Source organism: Glycine max, chromosome 8, assembly GCF_000004515.6.
Source record: "Glycine max cultivar Williams 82 chromosome 8, Glycine_max_v4.0, whole genome shotgun sequence".
Lineage (NCBI taxonomy): Eukaryota > Viridiplantae > Streptophyta > Magnoliopsida > Fabales > Fabaceae > Glycine > Glycine max.
This window is the reverse complement of record NC_038244.2, coordinates 15,604,134-15,625,105: the sequence shown is the minus strand read 5'-3', so window position 1 is coordinate 15,625,105 and position 20,972 is coordinate 15,604,134. Positions and strand designations below refer to the sequence as shown.

The window sequence follows — 20,972 nt, the reverse complement described above, 5'->3', positions numbered from 1 at the left end:
ATAACATCGATGAAAATAGAATAAAATAAAAGTGTTTGATTTAAGAAAAAAAATGAAAAATTAATAAAGTAAAAAAAAAAAACTAATGACGTCAAACCTTTAAATGTTTCTCTTCTCTATTTTCTCTACATTAACTTTATTTGTCACAAATTTCTCTCCTCATCTCCGCTCCATTTATTCTCTAATAAACAAAGGGTTAAGTTAAAGGCTGTAAAAAAATAATTTCCTTTTATTTTAACTTAAAAATGAGAAAAAAGGAACAAATATATGTTTTATTTGATGTCATACTAGCATGTGCAGATTAATGATTCTCGGTTGTCAATGAGATCGAAGCTAGTCATTGCTTGCAACATATATTAAATTAAATAAATGAATATTTCCGCCACGAATTGCCAACTCAATCCTCTTGTTTATATTACTGTCATGTCAAATGCATGATCTCATTTTTTCTTATCATTTTGTTCATATACATTTGCACCCAGCTTCCTTATTTTTATTTTCAACTTTCTATACATAGGAAATAACTTTTCAATTGGCTCGACCATGCGAACATATCACTATATATGTTCTCCGTTGAATGAATTGAATATTTGGATTAATTCTTCTCTTCTCCAATTTCTAGATAAATCAGACAACATTACATCACATGTGTCATGAATACTTTAGAGGTTCATTTTGGACTCATGCTAAAGTTGACAATCCAAGTCATAAAGAAGCAAAGAAATTAATAAAACAATGATCATATTCATATCCTTACATTTATTGAGATATGAGTTGCATTATATACTGCTCTTCCCTCTTCTGTTAGTGCGTGTGAAATTGTGGCTTTCTCTTTGTTAATTAAGATGGATGTATCCCCTTTCCAAAAATATAATGCTCCATGCCCCCACACTTCAGAATCTGTTGCAGCATATGTACAAGTTCGGTTGGTTCATTGGCATCAAAATTAAACAACTAATCAAAATGGGTTAGTAATTTCATATGCATGATTCAAAATGGGTTAGTACTTCTATTGCCATATGGATATATCCAATCCATAAATAGATTTACCAAACAATACCAGCTGTGATCGATGCAGACTATCACCTCAGATTATCAAAAGACAATGCAAAGCATGCAGAAAAATAAATTCTTATTAATAACCCAAAATACAATTTTCTTTTCTAATTTTCTTTCTCGGTGCAGTTTTGTAGATGCTGAGAATGAATGCTAGTATTAATCACTGCTAAGTTTATTACCAAAGGTTAGTTGAAGGGACAACTTTTAGGAAGTTCCCTCTAATCCAATCATCCAGGATAAAGGGCATGATTTTAAATAATGGTCTGCAATCATAATTGTAACTGCAACGTTAACGTATTTTGACTCACAACAACCACATTTATCATGACTGCATCAGTCACATTTTTCTACAATTGTCTGTAATGTAAAGATTTTCTAACTAAGGGCGACTGCAACCGTAATTTAAAATCATGATAATGGATAAAAAAATGAAAAGAAATCACAAATTTTTGGTGGCATATTAAATATGGAACTTTACTTCTCATAGTGTAGGCTGGTGAGTGAGCTGTCTTTGTACAAGCTCATGAACGTGATCAGAAAATACAATTGTCAAATCCAACGGCCAAAGTCTCTTGACTATAACCGCGGCATTCATTTCCTCATTAAATGGATTCAGTAATATTTTCTAGTGTTTTCTAAAAGTATGGTGGGGGCGTGGCATTAATGCATTATATGTGTTTTTTAATTTAGATTTTCTTCATCATTTCTCCTACTAACTGTTAGATTATGTTATTGTGACCATAATCTTGACAAGGTAAGAGGATATATGGAGTATTTTTCATATTTATATGATGTACACACAAAACAAGGCCAATGAGAGGAAGCCACTTATAGGTTGGGAAGAAGCAGCTTCAATTCAGAGAGTGAGTGCTTTTTCTCTGGCCCATGAGATTCCATGGCTTCATTTGGTGCAGTCAATTACAAATTCTTCTTGTGCCTACTTCTATGGCTCTGGAACTTTCTACCTCTATCTCAAGGTTGGTGATCTCTATCCACAACTTTACATCTTCACCCACCCTCTGTGCTTTCTTAATTACATTATTTGTTCAATTCCATCGATCTTTGTTCCTTCAACTTGTGTTTTCAACATTTAATCTATGTGGTTTATTAACTGATAGTAATGACATCTGGTTTGTAGCAACTTGCCACATCATAGATGAGAATTTATGAATGTAGTTTGTGGCAGCAATCTTATCGATCTCAGAATCTAGTGAAATATGAAACCAGTAGTTCTGGGTTTCTTCTGCTTTCATTTGGAGTTTCACTTCTAAAGCATATACACGGCTAGATCATAGACAAAGGTCTAATTTGCTAGTTCTTTAACCTTTAATCTGTTTTGATGATTATGATCATATTATTCATACATACATACATGTGTATGGATGGACTTTTCGATTAAAAAAATACTTTGTGGGCATTGGCTCACCTTGTTTTACGAAACAGTGTAATTTATTATAGTTCTTATTATTAATCAATGTACTTAGAATATTAGTTAAAGAATTATAAAATAAGAAATATTTTTATTGAGATAAGTAAAAATAAGTTTATTTATAACTTTTTTTATGCTTTCATATGATTTTCATAATAAATAGTTTTTTATTTTAATTCTTTAGCTGATGTTTAATGTCTAAGGAGACTGGTTAGCTTTCGTTTTCGTCATCATTTATTATTGTTAAAAATTTTACCATTTTTGTTTAATCTTTTGTGGAGGATGGCTTAAATTTAATTATAACAGTTATACGAATAACACATTGAAATTGAGAATGTAATTAATTAAACTAGTCAAGATGATGGGGGAGTAGTGTTTTGATGAGCAAAATTTCATTTTTGCAGGTAATCAGCACTGGCATGAAAATAGATACCCTTTTATCAGAAATGCAAGCTCATTCTCATCACCATCAATTTCAACTACGACAAGCAATAATGCCTATGACTACATAATAGTTGGAGGAGGCACAGCAGGGTGTCCTTTGGCTGCAACCCTCTCTCAGAACTTCAGTGTTTTGGTGCTTGAAAGAGGGGGTGTTCCTTTCACCAACCCCAATGTTTCATTTCTGGAGAACTTCCACATTACATTGGCCGACATTTCACCAACTTCAGCTTCTCAGTACTTCATTTCAACTGATGGAGTCTACAATTCAAGGGCAAGGGTCTTGGGAGGTGGAAGTTCTATCAATGCTGGCTTCTACACTAGAGCAAACCCAAGGTAACAACTTCTTCCTTTTTTCATTTTCATTTCTTTCTCAATGATATGCAAACTTATTTTGGATTCAAATATCCATTTTTATTATTAGGAAAAAATTTAGATGCAGTTTCTCAAATATTTTTTGTTCTTTTCTTTAATTAAAGTAATAAAGGTTTGCATTAAATATCAACCTAGATTATTGAAGTAAAATTTCAATTATGATGAAGGAATGAACAACATCAAAAACATATATGAAACTGTGTATAAGTTTTGTAATTACTATTATTAGTAGTAGAATACATGAGATATAGTTGAGATATGACCTGGCCTTAATAATAAACTTTAATAATAAATGCACATCATAAAATATTAAATATTTATTTATTTTAAATATTTTTTGAATGATCTTAACCGCACATTTTAACATAGACTTCGCATAATATTTAATAATTAAATATGAATTGTATTTTAATATTTCTAAAAGTTTTCCACTGTTATTTTCATCTATTTACTTTATTAAACTGGACCAGCGAATACACTAGTAATGAGTTTGCTGGCAAAGGGTGTTAATAAAGTTCAACTACTTCTTGGTTGTCTGGTAATAAAAACACCTTATTTTCAAGGGAAGAAAATAAAACTGTTGGTCTGCTATTATATGCTTATTATTATTTTTTTTACTTCACAGTAGTTATGAAAAAACACTTTTTATTTCATTTATATTTTTAATGATTTGAAAATAAAATAATAAAAACAAAATATTTTCTACAATATAGGAGTACTTGTATTTGTTAGCAACTTTTTTTTTTTACTATCTTGTTTTAATCAACATTAAATATGAGTATTCTTTTCTTTTACTATCTTGATTTAACCAACATTAAATGTAAATACTCATTTAACAATTAAATAGATTAAATGACTTATGTTAGTAAACTAATCCACCTCATGTCATATTTGGAAAAGATTAGGAAATACAGAACAAGCTCAGGCTGTGTATCATGTTTTTATAGCTAAGACAAATATTTTAGAAAAGATTAATATAATATTAATTACCAATCATTATATTAAAATTCTGGTTTTTTGAGCTGCAAAACTATTTACCAATATTTTATAATTAAATAGTTATAATATTTCCTTCTCAATAAATAAGACTGCACCAAAGAAAACACTCTCAATAAATAAGATTTTAATTCATCACTTAAAAGATAAGATAGTTAATCATCAATTCCATCTATCTACTCAAAAGATAAGATGTTGCTCTCATTCCAACTCTTATATAATGGAAATAGCTAGTTTCAACACTCAATTATTAGAACTTGCACACTTACAATAGGACCTAAGGTGAGTACCTTGATAACCTTACACTCTCCACGTACGGTCCCGACTATCAAATAATAAATATTTAAGTGAATAGTAATTTAATTTCATTTATAAAACTACTAATGTAAATTATTTTTTCTCCATTTTTAAATATAACTACCTTATTAATAGTTGAGGTAGGTATATTGAAATTATAATGGTATACATACACCATCACGTGCAATTGTATTCTGAAATTAAAGTACTAAGTTTTACATCCATTTGTTTGATTTTGTTCCGCCATGCACATTGTCAATGGAAATATGGATAAGAGATAGAAATCCAAACATATACTATGCTGACTTTTTTGATGAGGAATTTAGATGTTTTTGCTTTTTTGAATACATATTTAATTAATATTAATATGCTAATTAAAAGTAGTTATGCGTCGACATTAGAAGCAGGCACAAGTAGGAAAGAGAAGCAAGAAAATGTTTAGACAAAATTGCCATAAGGTTACAAAACTTCGATTGGGAATTGATTGGTCAGGGCTACCAAGAGGAAATAGTTGATAACCCTATCATTTTCACGGCATTTATGGTCACATCTATTATTATATGGAATTCTTTTCAACAATTAAATGCTGTTGTGGTCCTTTGTTACCCTATTTTATGCCATGGAAGTGATTAGGTGGAACCGTGAAAGTGTCAAATCAGAGGGAAAAAATGAGAGACATTCATTGTTACAAGGAAACTTCTATTTAGTTACAAGGTGCTCTTTATATGTTTGGTCCATCTTAGGAAGAAGCAACTACAGGAACCACTTAGCATAGCTTGTATCTAATCTTCACTTTTTTATTCATGCATGTATCTTTAACTTATATATCTATGTCTTCTTAAAAAGTATTTTTAACTATTTATTTATTTTGAAATACGCAAAAATTATGATAATAAGAATTATTTTAAACAAAATTATATATTTTTTAAAATGGTATAATTAAACTAGTAGTTGCCATAATGATCAATTATATATAATTAAGGTAATTACTTATAATTATTATATATTTTTTATTTTTTAGTATTAATTAATACAATTTCAAAAAATAAAATATTAAGGTAATTAATGTATATAATTTATTTTTTTCATTAAATGTAATTGTTAGTTGCTAAAAATTTCTATTTTTATTGATAAAACTACATAACTATATTACGAATCATTTGTGTGTGTATATATATCTATATATATTGCAATTTGTATTAACTAATATAATTACGATTAATATATTTTAATTATGTTAATATTTTTTTTAAAAAAACTAGTTAATTTTTTAATTGTATAATGAAATTAATTAATGTAATTATCAATTATATGCAACTAGGGTAATTACTAGCAATTATTATAGATGCTTGATTTTTTTGGAATTCAATTATTATACTAGCTTGCAGTTATTATTTGAATCAAAATTTTCTGAGTACTAATTAATACATTTTAAAAAAAAATATTAAGGTAATTGCATGTAATTAATGTATATAAGTTATTTTTTATTAAATGTAATTATTAAATATTGCTAAAAAAAATTATTCATAAAATTACATATATAATTATACTAATTATGGTCATAAAAATAGAGAGACAATATTCACATAAAAAAACTGAAAATGAGAAATAAATAAAAACTTCCTAATAGGTTCCTAGCACTTAAGTACAATATTAAAAAACAAGTACTTATCTAATGTAGCAAATCACGACACATGTTCACATTATTAGACAGTGTTAGATGGAGTATTGATGAAACATGTTCCTTATAACATGCACTATAAGAAAAACCTTCTTCTTCTAAAGACAAATGTTAGCTAAATACAGGAAATAAAAGTAAATAAAATATTTCTTGAAAAAGAATTAGCATTCAAAAGAGTAGCCTCTAATAGATGCACCCACTAACTGTGACATTGTCTCACTAAATTTGACTTGGTTGAGCCAACAATCTAGTAATGATCATACTGCTCAGGAACATTTATCTTAATCTCAAATGTCTTGTCTCAACATTACTATGGAATGCAGGTTTATAAAGAAGGTGGGGTGGGATGCCAAGCTAGTAAATGAATCATATCCATGGGTTGAGAAGCAAATTGTCCACCGTCCAAAGTTTTCACCTTATCAGAGAGCATTTAGAGACAGTCTTCTAGACTCTGGTGTGTCACCCTTTAATGGCTTCACCTATGATCATCTCTATGGAACAAAGGTTGGTGGAACCATTTTCGACAGATTTGGCCGCCGTCACACGGCTGCTGAACTGCTTGCTTCAGGGAACCATGACAAACTTACTGTTTTGGTCTGTGCCACTGTCCAAAAGATTGTGTTTGATAGAAAAGGTACATATAATATTCCCTCCCGCTCCAGATTATACAACGACTAAGGTTTTGACACATGTATCAAAGAAATTAATTAATTTGTTGAATTTCAAAGAAAACATTAGGTAACTTTCTAATATATTCTTTATCTCTCTAATTAATGACTCTTTTATTCTTCTTATATACTACTCCCAATCTCCCACTAAGTATTGATTAAGGGTAGTCTTGGGAAAAAAGTATTTAATGCAACATTGATTTTGTAAAACAACATATATTTTGTAACAATTTTTTTTCCCTCTAAAACATCATATGATTTGGAATGGAGGGAGTAACATATATAAAGTCAAAGAGGTATACTTTGAAAGTTTATGACTTTGCTAGGAACTTCAATGACTAAAATCAATGCTACTGTTGCAGGAAAGAGACCAAAAGCTGTGGGGGTTATTTTCCAAGATGAACATGGGAAACAGCATGAGGCTATTCTGTCAAATGATAAGCACAGTGAAGTGATAATGTCTAGTGGGGCAATTGGGACTCCTCAGTTGCTAATGCTTAGTGGAATTGGGCCAAAAGCAGAACTCCAGAAGTTGAGCATCCCAGTGGTCCTTGACAACCACTTTGTTGGGAAAGGAATGGTAGATAATCCCATGAACACAATGTTTGTTCCTTCTAATAGACCAGTTAATCAGTCACTCATAGAAACTGTTGGTATCACCAAAATGGGTGTCTACATTGAGGCTAGCAGTGGGTTTAGTCAGTCCAATGATAGCATTCACTGTCACCATGGTATCATGTCAGCTGAGGTATGCAATATTTCTTTAAATGTACAGAATCTGGCTATAAATAATATGGAGCACATTGGAATCCTTAACAATTACTTCCTCCATTTTGAAATAAGTGTCATTTTAACATTTCATTTGTTTCAATTTATTTGTCAATTTTACAATACCTGAAAAGTATTTATGATCTTTTCCTAACTTTGTCCTTCTTTCTCTGACCTAATACTTAATAACTAGTATTCTTCTTTTAAGAGAAAATATTAGAAACACATAAAAAATGATCATCTAGTCCTATAGTGATCCCTCTTGAATAATATAGGATTTCCTTAATCATAGAGCTCAAATTGCCTATCCTTATAACATTAGAGTCCAAATTCAACATAGCATTTAATATATTAATTATATGATAAGGTCTGCATAGTAGGTTAGAAGCAAGCTAGCTTGCAAGAAAATTGAAGTATTTTTTCATTTTTGACATGATACGACACCAGATTGGGCAGCTGTCTACAATTCCTCCTAAGGAAAGATCACCAGAAGCTGTTCAAGAATTTATCAAGAACAAGAAAGACATACCGGTTGAATTATTCAAGGGAGGTTTTATTTTGTCAAAAGTTGCCAATCCTTGGTCAGTAGGTGAACTCAGGCTGAACAACACCAATGTGAACGACAACCCTGTCGTTACCTTCAACTACTTCAGTCATCCATATGATCTTCATCGCTGTGTCAAGGGGATTCGCTTGGCCATTAAGGTTGTCCAGTCAAAACACTTCACAAACTACACTTTGTGTGACAAGAAAACCACAGAGGAACTGCTGAACCTCACTGTCAAGGCTAATGTCAACTTCATACCCAAGCATCCCAATGACACAGCGTCGATAGCACAGTTCTGCAAAGACACCGTGATCACAATTTGGCACTACCATGGAGGGTGCCATGTGGGGAAGGTAGTCAGCCCTGATTACAAGGTTCTTGGCGTTGACAGACTTCGTGTGGTAGACGGCTCAACATTTGACGAATCACCAGGAACAAATCCTCAAGCAACTGTCATGATGATGGGCAGGTATGTACACTGGGATCATGAAACTCAAAATTTTGATGCAATAGTTATGATACCTACATCTGCATTTGCATCTCAATAATCTATTTATGTTTGTGACAGGTACATGGGGCTGAAGATTTTGAGACATAGGTTGGGGAAATTGGCTGGTATATAAGGAGGAATCCCTTGTGTGAAGATCATGGCAAATCTTGAAAAAAGGTGTGTAAAAGGAAGATAAGAGAAGCACTGTTGCACATCAAGAAAAAAAAAAGCGTTAGTGGTAGGATTGAAAATGAATGTAGTTGGTAGTAATTTCTAGTAAAGGGTGATTTATTAGTAGTCAACAAAGTTATGGCTATTTTGGGACGAAAAAGTTATTGTAAGGACTTGTTTTAACCTTTTGTATTTCCAGGCAAAAAAGAAAACGCCATTCTGAATTATTTAGAAACCTGAAGGCAAATTATAGAAACAAACGTAGAGAGGGAAAGAAACAAAATGGTAGTGTCCTATCAACGCAATCTGTGTAAAAAGCAACAGTTGTTGCTTTCCCTTCCTATTTTATATATATATCTGCATGTGCCACTTAACTCCTTTCAACAAATTAGTCCATTTTTAAATATCAGACAACTAATATTATGGACACGTACCGCAGTACCAATTGTTCAAACATAGTTACCTAGAAACCAACATGGGGACATAGTTTATACATTGACAAAAGTTGTTGTAGTTTGTGACTTTGTTACATTATTATCACAATATTTTCTCTCAAGTGAATCTAACATGCGATTCATGGAACTCGATGAATTCGGTATGGAAAACGCAAGATTACGAAAAGCTTAATGGGATCCATGTTCACTGGAGCTACCTCTAGACAAACTTCTCAACTTCTGCCAGAACTGCCTTTTCTTCCCAATAATTAGAGGCCCTGAACGAGAATACTGCCTGAACGACTCAAATTCCTGACCTGAAGTACTGAGCAACTCTGATGCTGATAATCTTACCTTTTCTTCATTAGATTGATAGCCAGAAAAAGTTTTTTGACACTCTGAAAATTCCACTCTTTCACCTGAAGCTTCGGAAAAAATTCCTTTCACATCGGTTAGAAGACCCTCTTGAGAACCCTTTGATTTTATAAAGTCTGTTTCCTCAAACTCACTGCATACTAGCTTCAAGGCCTGAACAACTTCTCCCATGAAAGGACGTTGAGAGACTTCTGGTTGCACACACATGGATGCAATTGCCGCAACTTTTACCACAGTATCAACAGAAATGTTAGGCTTTACATATGGGTCTATGATCATTTGCAAGCCTTCCTTACTTGTGAGAAGTGGACGAACCCATGTCACGAGATTTTCTTGACCCGGTGGTTGTGACAAATCCACAGGCTTTCTTCCAGTTAGGAGCTCAAGGAGTACAACTCCATAACTATAAACATCACTCTTGACCAGAAGATGGCCAGTCATTGCATATTCAGGAGCTAAGTAGCTGCAAAACAACATGTCAATGAGATGAATTTAGTTTTCATCTTGAGGAACTGTTAAGAGATGAAATAAAACCTTTTAAATGACATCACCTAACAACTTAAGTTTTGCGAAAAGTTGGTTCATGATATAAAAAGTTGAATTTCAACAAAAGATATGGTGGGCTTGTACAATTTTCATACTTCAAACCCGACAACATATGTTTTTGGAGAGTTAGTTTATGACAGGAATGCATAGATAAGGTAAAGTACCTATACAATAAAAATTCACAGAAGTCTGCTAAACACCAAAGATACTGGAAAGAAATAAGTACATTGAATGATTGAATGCATGTTTAACTATCACATTCATCAAAGCATCAACATGAAATGGCTAGCAAGGGATTCTTACCCAAATGTTCCCATAACATGTGTGGAGATGTGCTTGTTTCTCTCATCCAGTGCTGTTCTAGCCAATCCAAAATCTGAGACCTTGGGTGTAAAATCGTACTCCAACAAGATGTTGCTGGCCTTGAAGTCTCGATGTATGACACATGGATTTGAATCTTCATGTAGATAGGCCAATCCCCGAGCTGCACCAAGAGCAATCTTCATCCGGGAATTCCAATCCAGTGGATCAGTTACCTTGTCAGCTACTGGGAAAATAGAGTATTCAAAAGTCAGTTTCTAAAAAAAATGGCGATTTTTTACTTCCAAAAGTATTGATGAAATTCTTGAACTGTGCTTTTGTTTACCATGTAAGTGAGATTCGACACTTCCATTAGGGACAAGCTCATAAACTAAGCAGCGAGTCTGTTTCTCTGTGCATATACCCAATAATTTAACTAAATTTCTATGATGTAGACGGCTAAGCATTTCAACTTCTGCCAAGAATTCACGGCCACCTCGCTGATCATCTCTTTTGAGAATCTTCACGGCTACATCCCTCCCATCATTTAGAATACCTTTGTAAACAAGCCCAAAGCCACCTTCTCCTAATATTCTTGAAGAGTCAAAGTTATTTGTTGCTTTCTCCAAGTCATTCAAAGTAAAAATCTTAGCAGACCCTGTATATGTTATTGTTCCAGAATTGAAGGACTGTGATCCAGAGCCTAGCCTGATCCCTTGAGTCAATGACCTAGCAGCCCCTGCTAAGACTAAATTTAGTTATATTTACTGTGAATTCCACATACAATCAAATATAGAAAACAAATTGATCAATAAATAGCTACGAAGTTTTGAAGCAAAATATCAAGAAAAGTCACTGATAGAGACCAAGATTGAATTAGGCATTACAACCCAATGTTTATCATATTCCAACTTTTGAATTTAAAAAAGCTCATTTGATATGAAATTATTTAGAAGTCCTATCAGATGTGGTAATTTACAAATCATGACATATTTCACATAAATGAATTAAATTTTAGATTAATAAGGTCATTCAAATCCAGTTTTATAAAAAAAATTCATCCATAAATGGAATCAATTCTTTCATTTGAAAGAGAGTCAAAATACTGGGTAAAAGTCTTTTAATCAGGGGAAATTTGTACGCTATAAAGTTGTCTAACAAAAGAACAGTTTCATGACATTAATCATTATAGAAAAGAACTTTCTTTGTACAGTCTCTAAACTGCCAACAAAATTTTGACAGTCATTAATGGCACTTACTTGATTGTTTTGAAGAGGATGAAATAAAACCATCTGGAACTGGTTTATGTTCATGAACATAGGTACGGCATTTCAGCAGACAAAGCCAAGCAAGACCAATGAATACAACAGAAGCGGTAACTGATGACAGCACAATTATAACAATCATTCTTCCATTATTCCCTTCTTTTTTCTTCTTTGGGACATCTACTCCTAAAGGTTTCATTATCGTTCCATTGTTGTCATGTCCTGGATTTGGCCCATCATCTATACCAGAAGCATCTGAGGGAGTTGAAGGTGGAGATGGTGGAAGACCTGCAATTGTTATTGAAAAGTATGAATGTAAAGGGAAATATCTACTAATAAAACCAAACATACCATAGAAATTCACTTTATGAAGAAAAAAAGAGTCTTAACAAAGTCATAACCAATGTATAACCTGGAGAATGAACATAGAGTACTTCATAAGCACCAAAGACGGAAGCATCTATCAGAATCTCCCTGTACCAGAATTTCTTATATATTAAAAATGCAGTGGTATCATCAAATTTTACTCCTTTGGGTACTAAGTCTATGAGAACAGTGGTCTTCTCCAGTTGCTGATTAGCTGCATCAGCTCCCACAATGCGAACCTGGGTATGGTTCAGCAGAACACTTGCTGCAATTTCCTTGGCTAGCTCTGAAACCAACGGAAAAAACTTGTATATTGCAATGTTGATATGGAGTTTAACCTGAAGCGGCCATACACAACCACAAGGTGACCCAGGAGGTGTATATGTCAAGGGCTCCAAGCAAGTTGTCGATAAGCAATCTACATGCAGGATAAACATTAGATAGTTTATTTGGTTTACCCAAAAAAAAATAAAAATAGATAACTTTATTGAGTTGATTGAAAATGAAAAACTAGTGTAATTTTAATGATACTCTAAGCTAATACAATTGCAGGATTATTATTAGATTACCCTTATTAGGAGGTGGAGGTGGCAGAATCAATGTATATGCTGGTGATGGAGTCTTTTTCTTCTTCAACGATGAACCTAGAGGAGAAATTCTAGGTGAAGGAGAGGGTACTGATCCAAAAAGGATACAATAAATAATCAGGTAAATGAAATATAACACAAGTAAACTTTAAAAGCAATGACAAAAAGTAAAATTTTATACCATCCAGGTGACCTGGCAGAATTGCTGGTGATGGTGCAGTTGCAGGGGCATGAATATCCTTAATATTTGGTGAGGAGAAAGGAGGTTGTGATTCGAAGACTGAAGGACCTATTCAATAGAAGTTTACAGAAGAATGAAATTAATTTTAACATTCCAACGTCAATAAATGAAAAAAAAAATTGTGTAAAAAGATTATTCAAGATCTTTCAATCAGAGAATCAAACCTTGATGACTGTATGTAGGAGCCTGGACTGGATAGGTTGGCGCTGCCACTGGAGTTGGATTGGAGAACTTTCTTTTGGAAAAGTGATGCTTATGATGTAAGATAGGAGAATCCACAGAACTATGTGTCCATATAATTGTAGGAGCTTTGTGAATTGACTTGGAAGCTGAAAGTGCAATACTTGCAGGTACACCAGAAGATGACTCAGAAGGTGGGTGTGCAATACTTGAATGACCTTCAGAAGATGACTTTGATGGTGGGATTGCAATACTAAAATGGCTTCTGTCACTGGAATGTTGCAGCTTGGTGGCTACAGATGGAGAGATAAATATTAATTTAGGATAATTATGAGCATGAGCTTTCCTATAGAGGAGGTTATCAACCATAAAATAATTTAATGTAAAACTTCCTAGCTGGATGTAATTGAAAATAGATTAATGCATAGTTGTGAGGAGGTGCGAGCCAAAGTGGAAAGTAACTACGGTGGGGAGATGGCTTGTGCTTCTTGTTTAAAAATATCCATAAAATCTATTTCATTAATTGTCTATACCTTTTTCATGATCTTCAAACTGTTCTGAGGGTATAGTTAGTTCCTTAGAAAGCTAAATTCCTCAGAGTAACTGCTTTGTTTAATTAACTGGAACTTTCCATATCCTCATGGATTTTATACTACAGCCATGGCCTGTTGGGATTTCATATATCAACCTTGTTACAGAATACAGAGTACCCAGGAGAAATTTTTTAATATAGAAACGCACAAAACATTGATTTGTAAGTTGATATTATCACTGAGTTGTCCAGTTTAAGCCTCAGGTTGCACTCCATGACCACAGGCATTCAAAATCAAAGAAGTAAGAACATCTTTTTTATATTGGTGCTTTGTTCTAGTCATAATATTTATCTTATAGACAAAATTCACATTAGTATTTGGATTAGCCTAAAGAAATACAAGTTATATAAATGAGATGACTAGAAACAAAAATTGATGTTGAAGTAAATTTGTTCACGAGATCTTGTTCGTGCAGAAAGTAATGGCAACCAATGCCATACAATACTCATAGGGTGATTATCACAGATCTATGCCTAGCTAAAATTTTCATAGCAATAGAAAAAACAAATTTCATTTCTTATTTTTCTGTATAAGTCTTGCACTGATTATCAAGTTGCTAAATTATTGACACCATCCCCACCAAAAGTGAGCAACCAAGCGCTTGTACAATCCAAAGCTTGGTGTCTACCTAGTGGTTGCACTCTCAGTCTCTCACTATCAAATATACTAACCAAAAACAATGGCCTGTGCCTAAAATGTTAAATGTTAACACTGAAATACAAGGCTATTACCACTATGTTTTTTTTTTTTTCCGTCTAAGAACCCTGTTCTAATTAGGTATATGATATTAGTCAGCAGAGATCGAACCAATTGCTATACTGATCCAGGTCCCATGTGAAAAATTCACTTAAAATATTATTTCCTTTACGTAATTTGAAAACTTTTAATAAATTCATGATGATTGTCCAAAGCTATTGCATTGCTTTATTATACCAAACTGAACAAAATATAAGGATGCCATCTAACCTTTTCTTAAAAGAATTGAACTGTAGTGAAATTAGAGGTTTGATCAACATTTCAATATTTTCCAATGCGAGTAATGAAGTGTGAATGTGAACTAAAGCGAATCTAGCATACGGGTTAGTTAGTTACAGGTAAGCCAATTTTGATACACATGAACTGCATAGGTATGAACTTTAAGGAGAGAATCATCAAAGAAACCCAATTCAGCAAAGATTATAGACATCCAAAGACATAGAACATGTCAACCGTAACAAATTTTGAACCACATATATAACCAGATACAACGCTCAAACAGTATCCAATATTCAAAAACTAATTCAGAACACCTGAATTATTCTCATACCTGCATATTCATGGACCTGCTGAGTGCAGAAAACTAAATGCAGCTCAATTAGCAAGAAAATCAGCTGCAGTCCCATTTTCTCCTGAAGGAAAATTAGATCAACAACTCTGAAGATCTCTCAGCTTTCTTTCACCAACAACAATTCAGAGTATAATTGAAGAGAATTTGGTAGAAGCAGATGATGAAGAAAAACTTGCTTGTCACATCCAAGTACAAGCACAAGAAAGTCTGCAATTAAAGCATACCCTCAATAATGTCAACCAAAGCATTAAAAAACAGCCTGGAAATTAATGGCACAAGAATGATCTTGGTGGAAGACACTCGTGTGAGTGTTTCCACCTTTTTGTTCTATATTTTTCAGAACTAAAGCTCTAAGGCTTGCAGACATGAGAGTTGTGATGCAAGTGCTACTGTTTTCATTGTTGTTCAGAAAAAATCTAACAGCAGATGAAAGCAAAAAGCACAACCCCACAACACTTTAAGCAGGAAAAGCACGGTGACTCTTCCGTTTGAGCTTGTGGGGTTGGACATGTGTGTTTGATTGAGAGAGAGAGTCATAAATATTTGGCTATAAAGTAAAAGACTGATTGAACTTAATTAATATTTAATACCTTAATGCTTGACCTTCTTTTCAGTTTATCCAGGGAAATGATTCACCTACACCAATACACCATGATGGGATTAGATACCTTGTTACTTTTTTTATATATACAGGGTGTGACTTCGAGAACATTTTGGAAAACAAATTAGAGATTGAATTAGGAAGACTTTTAGGATTGTTTTGATCATATTTATTCATGGTTGAGAATAATTAAATCAAATAAAATTAAAATTAGATACATGGTTCAACTAGAGAATCTTGGATTGAAGGTTGGCTGGTTCACACTAAATTAAAATGCCTAGACTTTTTTCTTCTTCCTCTCTGTTGTTTCTAGCTTTGAAGTAATGTCGAGATTCAACTTATCACTTGACTTTGGTCCTAAGTATATTTTAAATTTAATTATTTATTTAGTTTATATAGTTATTATTTGTATTTTTTTAGTCTTTATAGTTTTAAAGTAATTTTTTTAGTTCTTATAATTTATATTTTAATTTTAATTTTTTTAGTTTATATAGTTTAAAAATAATTTTTTTAATCTTGTATTTTAATTTTCTTTCAGTTCTTATAGTTTAAAATTGATATTTTTAGACTTTATACTTTATATTTTAATTCCTTTTTATCTTTACCTTCAAAATATGAAATTACAATTAACTAAAAAAAATTAACAAATAATTCATAACTAATTTATCTTAAGATAATTTATAATAAAAAAATAGTTGATAATTTATAACTAATTTGTAGTTAATTATTTTTATATATTTTTTTAGTAAGGACTAAAAGATAACTAAAATAAAAATTATAAAGATTTAAAAAACCACTACTAAAAAACTATTTTTAAATTATAGGGATTAAAAGAGAATTAAAATGTAAAGTATAATAATTAAAAAAAATATTTTTAAACTATATGAACTAAAATGTATCAATTGAGAAATTATACGGATAAATAAGTAATTTAACCTGTTTTTTTATATAATTCTTGTAGAAAACACATATTCTAATTTCTAATATAATTTTTCTTTTATCTTTTCAAAAGCCAATTCTGTGTAACTTTAATTAATTCAACGCTAAACCAAAGTTCTACTTTATAGGCTCACGTTTCGATGGCTTATTTTTTCTACTGTATCTAATGGACTTCTTCTGGCCGCAAAATCAACCGTGACATCATAGTTAGCCGAAGGTTACTTAAAAATATAGTAGCTGGAAAGCTTCTTGTTGGAATGGTCGTTTATGGACAAAACCAAGTAAGAAACCACAAATTGAGAAAAAACATATATAGTTAAATTGTTTACGATGTAACCTTTTGTTAATTTGGTTTCGTTAGCACATAATTCATGTAACTTTTTTATACATGCTAATACTTCATGTAAAATAAACGTACGAAATAAGAGGCGTGAATATACCTAATACACATTGTATTTTTCTCTTTGAACTGTTTATTATATTTCTTTATTCGTTTATCTTTCTTAGGCAATACAATTACTTTGAGGTAAGCATGAGGGATGCAAATTGAGTATCCAAATATTCGAAAAAAATACAATGTTGGCATCAGCAATAACAAACGGTGAGTGTCTCTAATAACGACACTTGCATAGGCTTTGATAACAAAGTTAGTGTGTCAGAGAGAAGTGTTAGAATTAGTGATTCGAGTTATACCTAATGAAAGGAGTCCTTTATATAGAGACTTCTTGATGAGAAGAATCGTTAAGGTTATTTTATTGCCACATGACTAAGTGAGTGCATTTAGGTGTTGAATTTCCCATATTTATGACGCATTGACTTATTCCGGTGTAGCCGGATTGAGGTCATAATATTTATCTTAGCATTTGAGGTATGAATTGCTAAAATTGGCATTACTTGAGGGAAGTATTATCCACGTAAAACAGTTACTCCTAGTTGATATTACTTTAACGGCTTAAAAGGAATTATAAGCCTTTTTTTTTTCTTTCTTTCTTGAAGTGTTTCATAATGATCATTGACACTGGACACATTTACCTTATATTAATAGGAATTTTGTTAGAAGGATTTGATACTTAGGTATTGGATAACTCTGGAACATGGTCCCAAACTAGTTTAACGATTACTCATCATAATCAATTTGGTCACCTTCTATGTTAACTGAATAACCTCACATATTAACAAAGGGAACCGAGAAAGAAGAGGTAGTTAGGCAAAGTTGGGGTGATGGAGATACACATATTTGATCCATTTGATGAAGTGTCCCCACCAAAGACAACTTTGAGATTTGGTTCAATGTTTTAGAATGCAGTGTCAGACTCTACCTTTTGCTTTATCATTGTCCATGACATAACAACATAACCATGAGAACAACGTGTGACCCGAAGCATGCACGGCCACTGGGTAACCAGACAATATTCACAGAACTGTCGGTGATTTTGTTCATGATTCATTTTTGCTACTAAATTTGAAAATGACAAAGCCTCCTTGCTAGGTTAAATTATTGGCACTAATGCGGTTGATGAATCCAAATAATGCACTTCATATAAGTGCATTGTCGTACAAATTGAAAATAACTTTCCACACCCATCTTTTTTCCGAACAGTTTATAGATATTTCGCCTTATATATTATTTATGCTTAAATATACTACTCGAAACTAATGGTTTGAAGTCTATAATGTTTTTTTTTTATCCGTCAGAAATAAAATCAAGCACGGTATAGGAATACTTAAACGAAAACTTATCATGTTCTTACATTCTTCCCTTCGTTATTTCCCTCGGGCATCATAATTTATTTTTTTAATGTTACTTTTGAGTCAATAATTTTAATTCTCCATGCATCCAATATTTTTTTCAATACAGCCAACAATAAAAGGAAAAAATCAAAAATATCCTTACATATAACATATACGGATTGTCAATTCGCATAAGGGTTATGGATTGACAATCCGTAAACCTCATAGGCTTACGACTTATCAATCCATAAGTCTTATATGGATTATGGATGTATGAAACTTACTTTTGTTATGACTTTTGCGTTATTAGAACAATGTTCTAGTCAACTAAATTAATAGGTTAATTATGTCAAAAAATAATTAATGTCAATATATATATCACTAAAATTTTTAATGTATAATTAATATGCATATAAGTTTAGATAATAAATTTTATAACATGTTATCTCACCTCATAAATCATATACATATCATACAATTTTAATATTTACATGACACAAATAGAAACTTTACCGATGTAATGGGTATTATAACCGATGTGCGCATACTTTCAATAATAATAATAAAAAAACAAGGTTGCAGTGACTTTAACTTAGATCCGGAATTGATATATTATAACCAATTTACCTGCACACTAACAAAAGCATTGATATCATCAAGTGAAAAAGAACTTAAATCTGGAATTGATATATTATAACCAATTATATTTGGCCTATTTGGAATTTGCCCTGTTTTGCAATAGAGATAAAGCCTCACCCTGCATCTAGCTCTGCACTAAGTTGAAAATACAAAATAAATCAACCAAACTATGCATTCAGTTCATAGATCTTAAATCTAGAATCGATATATCATAGATAGGTAACAAACACGTGAAAGAACCGTGTAAAATATAAGACTTGATAGATATGTACGTGTTTAATTCAGTTTATATAATACTCGATATCCATGCCTTCAAATTTTGAAAGAACCGTGGCATGTTCACTACACCACCAATCTATCAATTAATTCTCTCTTTCTATTTCATGCATATTCACAAACACACATGGTGCTCATCACCTGGTTCAACCCCAAATCCACACCCCAAAATTTATGAAAAACAAATCAATGAAATATACAACGAAACATAAATCAATAAAATGAAAATTGAAGCCATAATAAAATAAAAATGAAAGACAATTTGTTTTAAGAAACCCTAATATGAGACAAGAAATACACAAAGAAGACACAGAAAGAAGAACCTACCAATGAGAGAGAGGGTTGTGATGAATAGACAAAGTAGCACCAAGCACTGAGTCGAGAGATCGACAATGTGACGAGAGAGATAGAGTGACGCAGAGCGAAAGCAGAGAAGTTCGTTGACTAAAGGGTTTATCTCTCTTAAATGTACGGAGATTCACAAACAAAATATTTTATTTTTAATTTTTGTTCATATTGGAGCACACTAGAAGACAGGTGAAGGGCTCTTGCTCAAAGCTCTTATCCATGTCTCCCCCTTAATTCTGCCAAACCATAAATATGAGATGAGTCATCCAGTCTCACTTTATTTATACATGGCGTTCTCCATTGTCCACATGTCACAATTCTATTGGACCCTTTTTTCCATGCAATTATGCAGTCTCAATCTTGTCCCCCTCGTACATGGTACGGGATGAGTGGTTGTGTGTTCGTGATGTGTCAGGTTGCAATGACCCTCTAATTCCATCGCCACATCTTTGTAGTATCTCGTACCTTCTCTGTCGTTTCACCTTCTCGACAATAGCATGAGTTAAGCATCTCAGATGGTGTTCCAATCTTTCGACAAGGAGTCTTTTAGCATGGGTGCACATGAGCAAATCGTTGCTCAAATTGAGGCCGGTGCTCCCAGGATACTCATCCTAGGTAGTATACTTCCCATCAAACATTGAGTCTAGCTAGATGTAAATGCTTAAGGTCAAGCTGTCTTTTTTTCACCCGAGTCAGTAATCCCAAGATTTTCATTCTGGATGATGTATAACCCCTCAAGCATCCAAGAAATTCATCTCGAATTAGATATAACCCTCCAAACATTGAATCTATTAATGCAAGTGCTTAAGACCAAGTCATCATTCTCTTGGAGTCGATGTTCTTGGGATGTCTATTCCGAAAGATGTACAACTTTTCATCTCTTTTTCCTTTCAATTTTTTTAAATCCCTTTTTTATCATTTGGTGTTAAAGATCACTACTACCATCATCCAGTACAATCGATATTACTCCTAAATGTTGTAGAAAGAAGGTTGAATTATGATTCCTAACATTTTTTAATATTTCAAATTATAAATACTGCACAAGAACTTTCTAAGCATTAACTTGGAATCTTAAAAAGGTAACTAAATAAAATAAAGTGCAAGAATAAAAAAGTTGGATTTTTTTACGTTAAAATTTATTATTGAGTCTCTCAATTAATTTTCCCATTGTATTTCTTCAAAAAAAATATAACTGTAAAAAAATGATAATAAATAGAAATCCGTTGATATTTTCAAATTTTAACACTTACAAATAATAATAAATATAACTGTAAAACAAGTATATTATCTTGACTCCTTAAA

At 32.3% G+C, this 20,972-nt stretch overlaps 2 protein-coding genes across 8 annotated transcripts; one reads left to right on the top strand and one right to left on the bottom strand.

Moving 5' to 3' along the window:
* Positions 1–1,684: 1,684 nt before the first annotated feature.
* On the top strand, positions 1,685–9,296 carry LOC100779461 (protein HOTHEAD). The gene is made up of 6 exons (XM_003531567.4): positions 1,685–2,036; positions 2,893–3,265; positions 6,602–6,912; positions 7,309–7,694; positions 8,162–8,730; positions 8,830–9,296. Exons 1-6 carry the CDS (start codon positions 1,955–1,957, stop codon positions 8,882–8,884), a joined length of 1,776 nt encoding a protein of 591 aa, XP_003531615.1. The 5' UTR covers positions 1,685–1,954; the 3' UTR covers positions 8,885–9,296.
* An 85-nt stretch (positions 9,297–9,381) lies between these two features.
* Positions 9,382–19,971, bottom strand: LOC100305431 (protein kinase family protein). 7 transcript variants are annotated; one of them, NM_001248372.1, is made up of 11 exons: positions 19,958–19,971; positions 19,650–19,783; positions 13,201–13,509; positions 12,989–13,084; positions 12,778–12,885; positions 12,255–12,626; positions 11,837–12,130; positions 11,684–11,731; positions 10,924–11,316; positions 10,581–10,824; positions 9,546–10,194 (listed from the first exon to the last, which is right to left on the bottom strand). In NM_001248372.1, the coding sequence occupies exons 1-11, from the start codon at positions 19,969–19,971 to the stop codon at positions 9,546–9,548; spliced, it is 2,661 nt and encodes an 886-aa protein (NP_001235301.1). The 7 variants fall into 7 exon arrangements, with proteins under 7 accessions (XP_006584471.1, XP_040873504.1, XP_006584470.1 ...); XM_006584408.4 differs by lacking the exons at positions 11,684–11,731; positions 19,650–19,783; positions 19,958–19,971 and adding an exon at positions 15,116–15,682 and having other exon boundaries at positions 9,382–10,194; positions 12,977–13,084; XM_041017570.1 differs by lacking the exons at positions 11,684–11,731; positions 19,650–19,783; positions 19,958–19,971 and adding an exon at positions 15,116–15,682 and having other exon boundaries at positions 9,382–10,194; positions 10,581–10,821; positions 12,977–13,084.
* Positions 19,972–20,972: the final 1,001 nt, after the last annotated feature.

Excerpts from the sequence above, each read along its gene's own strand:
- LOC100779461 (XM_003531567.4), top strand. The coding sequence starts at position 1,955 with ATGGCTTCATTTGGTGCAGTCAATTACAAATTCTTCTTGTGCCTACTT. Across the intron at positions 3,266-6,601 it reads TACACTAGAGCAAACCCAAG|GTTTATAAAGAAGGTGGGGT; the intron begins GTAACAACTTCT and ends TATGGAATGCAG. Across the intron at positions 7,695-8,161 it reads ATGGTATCATGTCAGCTGAG|ATTGGGCAGCTGTCTACAAT; the intron begins GTATGCAATATT and ends ATACGACACCAG.
- LOC100305431 (NM_001248372.1), bottom strand. Across the intron at positions 13,085-13,200 it reads TCCTACATACAGTCATCAAG|GTCCTTCAGTCTTCGAATCA; the intron begins GTTTGATTCTCT and ends TCTATTGAATAG. Across the intron at positions 12,131-12,254 it reads ACTCTATGTTCATTCTCCAG|GTCTTCCACCATCTCCACCT; the intron begins GTTATACATTGG and ends TAACAATTGCAG.